Genomic DNA, 5,605 nt, shown 5'->3' with positions numbered 1-5,605 from the left:
TCCTTCTTTTATGAAGCCCCTCCCTCAGAAATAGGCGATGGGCTCTGATTGGTTAGCTAGCCCAGTGTGTTGTGATTGGCTAAACCGCCTCTAGTGCGCGTCTAAACGTCCCGCCCCTCTCCTCAGCGCATGTGCTCCGGTCATATTGTAAACAACGGCGTCTTTAATATCGCTTATCAGTTTGAGCCCGATTGAGAAGCAGAGGATATTATTGAAGAGGATCGTGCAGAACCTGTGCAAGCACGGCTTTTAATGGTAGGCCTATGTTTTTTGATTGTTGTTGTCTCATACTTTTAGATACGGTGTTATTTGTAAATGCTACTGCTTATGTTAGCTTTTAATATACAGTTTTATCGTGATTAAAGCTTTAATACAGTACGGCAACTGCACGCATGTATAACGCTTCTCATAATTGTGAAAATAAGTGTATAATTGGAACAGTTCATTGTTGGAACTGAGTTGAATGAGAGAGAGAGAGAGAGAGAGATGCAGAGCAGGGGACACGAGGAACAGTATTAAGAACCGCTGCTTTAGAATATTGATTTTGAAACTTGTGAATCCATTAGAATCGTTAGAAGACAGAATCGCGATTCATATATGAATAGATTTTTACATGCACCTCTAGTTTTCTCTTTCTGTTCTCTAAAGCAGCGCTGCATGGCCTTGCCCCCTTTGCTGCCTTTTCCCGAGGGTGGGGTTTATCTGGGTTTGTGATGTCACGAACCCGGGAAGTAACTTGTTGTAGTCCCTACCAGCCATTTTTAGGCATTAAACTGACAGAATTTTAAAAGACGATATCTCCGTTTGCATTGAACTTTCAGCTTCGTAACTTTGCAGATATTGTTTATGCTCAAACAGCAACATTACACACTAACTAACGTTAAAAAATTGAAATCGCAATGAACCACCCCTTTAAACTCGCGATAGATCAATGTTACTGATATGTCACTTTCTAGCCTATATATAATTTATTCGCAGTTTGAATAACCGTGGAAAGGAAACGTTATATAATTAGCAATTTCTAACGTTTTTATTCAATTGTAATCACGTTAAATACAAATTCAATCCCATTAAACAATATTTTTTTTAGCCTACATGACACCCTGGTCTTTGCCTAAAAAGACTGGTTTAATTAGGGTTGTGTATCGTTTGAATTTTATCAATTCCGATTCTGCTTATCGATATTTTATCAATTCCGATTCTGCTTATCGATTCCGATTCTTTTCGATTACAATGTGATTAAATGATGATATCAAACATTTATCCCATGTTTCTTTTTTGCAAACCATTTATTGGAGCTCAAAACCATGAACAAAAATCAACAGGCTACATAACTGGACTCTTTAAGAGCTGTTTGTGTGCAAAATAGAACTGCATGATTCTGAATAAATGTAGTTGTTTTTTTTTCTTTTTTTTCTCCAATGGAAGTTGTGGTTCTCTCATGATTCTGAAGAAAAAAAACTATAAACACATTTCATTACACCAAATACACAAAATAATGTTCTTTTTAGCAGCATCATATGACCCCTTTAGATGTACCACATTATATTCTTTGCATACAAAAAGTATTCTCGTAGCTTCATAAAATTCAGATTGAACCACTGATGGCAGATGGACTATTTTGACGATGTCTTTCATACTTTTCTGGGCCTTGACAGTGTAATTTACTTGGCAGTCAATGGGACAGTCACAAGCCTCCCGGTTTTCATCCAAAATATCTTAAATTGTGCTCCAAAGACAAACTAAGCTTTTACGGGTTTGGAACGACATGGGGTAAGTGATTAATGACAATATTCATTTTGGGGTGGAGTAACCCTTTAATAAAATCATACTCCGCCTAAACCAAACTGTTCATTTCTAATCGACCCTTTAAAGTCAGAAAGTACCACATCAGTGAAATCAAACTGGACAAATAGACCCAAACCCAAGAGTAGAGAGATATGAAACTGGTTTTGTGCTGATTGAGGTCAGTGTGTCAGTGGAGTGTCTTTGCAACACTTTATGAGACCGAGACACACGGGACAATGCAATGATGAAGTCCATGAGTGAGAGCTTACCCCCTCTCTCTATAGGGCCAGTGCTGCTGGTCTCTGCAGGGTGCTGAGAAACAGACCCCCCTGACATTCACAGTGGCCTGAATGTGGGACTGGCCACTCCGGTCAATGGCCTTGAATTGCGTCCTAACTCCTTTGAATGTAAATGTGAGTTTAAACCAAAGAATGGCCCACCTTCATTATGCCACAATGCAGCCCCCACACAATCACAATTAGGCATTTGATGACACTAAAGCTGCAAAAACATTACAAATACATCAACCTACAAGCACAAGATGTTTAAAAACTATGAAAAGACATGAAAATTGGCAGCAGGAATAACATTGTCATCATACTCCTTTCTTACTTATGGCTGGCGACTGAGGCCATCATTCTGCTTTACATCTCCCTTTTTTGTGATCCACGGAAGACAGAAAGTCATACAGGGTGAGTAAATGATAAGAGAATGATCATTTTTGGGTGAACTGTCCCTTTAAGCCTTATCAATTCTCTAGCACAATCTCAAAGACAAAACTTTGAGGTACAGAGGTATGAAAGTAAACATTTCTGGCTTTAGAATTGAACATGTTAATGGATACTAAATTATAAATCAGCAGGCTCTCCTGTATTATTTTATATAAAATATTCACATCTACATGCTTTTAAAAAATCTACAAAATATAAAGTCTGACCAGACTTTCCAATGTACTTCTACTGGTCACAAAAAGATTGCACAAAATATAAGCTATTTTATGTTCCACTTATATATATATATATATATATACACACACAAATAGTAGACTACGTTTACATATTTCAACCAATTTCATTTCCAGTTACTTTTTTATCCCTTTAAATTCAAATGTTTCATATGTCTACGATGTTAAATTAAAATTGACAAAATTATGGGGGATGGCAAATAAATTATTTTAAACAAATTCATTATATTCTATAAGCAGTTCTTTCAGAACTTAAAATTAATTTAAACAGTTCAAATTAACTACTTAGTTTACTATAACTACTATAACTAATCTGTAACAAATATGTAAATATTATATATAAAACAAATAAATATAAAACAAATATTATAATCAAACTTAAAACACAAACACAATTAACGACACCTAAACTAAACGTGTTAGAAAACCTCCTGAGGACTTTGTGAAACGTGAAACAAGCACGTGGTCAGTGTACAGTCACCTTTACTTCACTGCGTGATGCTCGACTGAGCCTCACTGAAATCAGCAAATCTTACTATGACCGAGTAACGTTTAACCTTATTGCCTAAATATGATATAAAATATACATAATCTATGGGCAAATGCTTTATATAAGCCAATTCTCACGTAGCTTCTAAATACCAACGTGATCCAGCTAATGAATAATTCATAAAGCACACTAGACTCACAACACATCCGATGTCACGACAATTAACTGATGGGCCTAGAGACATCAGGACGAAAAAAATCTGAAGTTTAGTGTTAGCCTGGGGGGAAATTAAAAAATGTAATGGTAGTAGTAGTAGGTCATAATTTACTAATAAACTGGGTCGTGTGTTACTGGGCCCTTTTGAATATCTATACCTGAACATCTAAATCGACGCATGCAGGTAAACTCACACCTGTCCATAAACACCGTGAGGAGACCGAAACGGTTGAATCAAGGTTTTGATAATACAAGACTACACGAAAATATCGACATATGTAGTAATTTTCTTATTAGAATAAAAACAATCCTGATTTACCTTCTCCATGCGCAGACCACGGGCAGATGGTGGAAAGAAACAGCACAGGACCCCAAAATAAGGTCCAAACATCCCTCGCTGTTCCAGATCTCATTCCTAAAAATCAGTTTTCCAAAAAACTAAAAGCTGAAACCGCAGCAAAACGCGACGCTGCTTCTTGTAAGCAAGCAAAAAGTCCAGAAGAATCCGCTTTGGATGAGCAGATAGTTCCTTTACCCGGTAAACTAACGGGAGGCGAGGAGGGAGTAGATAAAAGATGTCTGGTATTAATTGTAGAATTTTCCTTTAATGGACACATTAAGATCAATTAAAACATTCTGTTATTCTCGCCAGCAATTAAGTGATTTAATCGTGTCAGAGCCACGAATTTCACTCAACCGATAATCTGCATCTTCAGCCTCCATTTCTTGAAAACCCGACAGGACGCGCAGCACGGCCAGCGAAACGAACGGTTTCTCCTCCAACAAAACCACCTTATGCGAATGTGCCTATGCCAGTGTGATGAATTAGGCTACGCTATACTGATGTACGGGGGAATTTTGAGGTCACGTTCAAAGAGCTTGACGACTCGGATAGCGTATTTCTGTATGAATGAAAGCCTCCCGACAGGGCTCGATCCAAAATATCCGCCAGGACAAAAATGGTTTCACCAACTGCTCACCCTACCCTACCGTCCTCACGCGCTCTCACGGTCGGTCGGTTTTGCGGTAGGAAAAAAAAAACACACATTTGATCGAGGTGCAAGAGTGAGCAGCTCCCGAGCGTGGGGTTTTGGTTTTCCGCAACGTAAAATATCACGAACTGCTTGCTTGGTATAAATAGCTTGAGAGGCTAGTGTTTAATTCTCGAGTCTCCACGGCGGCGTTCGGACTCCTCGGCGACTCTTTTGACGGTCTCCGCTTATGGAGACAGATCAGCCTCAAAAATAACACATTTACAAAACAAATGCTCAGTAGAATCACCACTGTAAACAAGACTCGGCTTCTCTCACAGAGAAACACGCCAGGCATGAGAGAATGCAAAAACATGGACTGGAACACTGGACCAACCATGCAGGCGCCAGCAGACCATTTGATCTCAAACGTCAAGGTGACAGGAATTTGTTTTGGTTGTTGTTGTTGTTTTAACGAAAGTGTAGGCTATTGTAACAATGAGTCATACACTTGTTTAGGCTACATAAATATATGTTAATACCAGGTCTGCCATAATGTTTATTTGAAGACTAATTATGTAATTTCATCTTTAGCTTATATTAATAAATGAATAGTCATAAGTTACAGAAATACAATATGTAGTGGAATCGTCATCAATTGCAAAAACTGACAACTATATAAAAAAAAAAAGTTTGAGATAGATAGATATAGATAGATAGATATAGATAGATAGATGCATTTTAATAGCTACATTTAAAACAATTTTTGTCATTTTTATCAAAAGAATTATATTTAATAAAAAAATTGTATTATTATAGCTGAATAATAACACTATTGTCTTTTAATAACTGCACTTCAAAATTGTTGTTTTCAACATTTTAGAACATAACACTTTGCTATTTTTTTATTACTATGTAGCTGCTTTGAAACAATCTGTTGTATGAAATGCTAGGTACATAAATATGTGATGTGACTTTAATTGACTTGACATGTTTATTTTTTTTTTTAATCATTTTTTCATATTAAAGCTATTCTCACTGCTATGCTGTCTCCATAAAATACTAAAGGGACAAAATATGTGACTGTATGCATTACAAAAAACAAAAAGAAATGAAATGTATTATGAAATTAAAACAGGCTATGCAAGGAAGTATAGGCCTAACCTTTAGTTGGGA

General features: G+C 36.9%; 1 protein-coding gene across 1 annotated transcript in view; it reads right to left on the bottom strand.

The window, feature by feature from the left end:
* LOC107726460 (insulin-like growth factor 1 receptor) overlaps positions 1-4,672 on the bottom strand; it is a 92,844-nt gene extending 88,172 nt beyond the window's left edge. The window contains exon 1 of the mRNA XM_016536052.1: positions 3,778-4,672. Within this exon, the coding sequence (XP_016391538.1) occupies positions 3,778-3,871 (94 nt within the window). The 5' untranslated portion in view covers positions 3,872-4,672. The remainder of the gene's footprint in view (positions 1-3,777) is intronic.
* Positions 4,673-5,605: the final 933 nt, after the last annotated feature.

This window comes from Sinocyclocheilus rhinocerous, unplaced genomic scaffold (assembly GCF_001515625.1).
Source record: "Sinocyclocheilus rhinocerous isolate Xijiao unplaced genomic scaffold, SAMN03320098_v1.1 scaffold553, whole genome shotgun sequence".
Taxonomy (NCBI): Eukaryota; Metazoa; Chordata; class Actinopteri; order Cypriniformes; family Cyprinidae; genus Sinocyclocheilus; species Sinocyclocheilus rhinocerous.
This window is presented reverse-complemented; position numbering and strand designations above follow the sequence as displayed.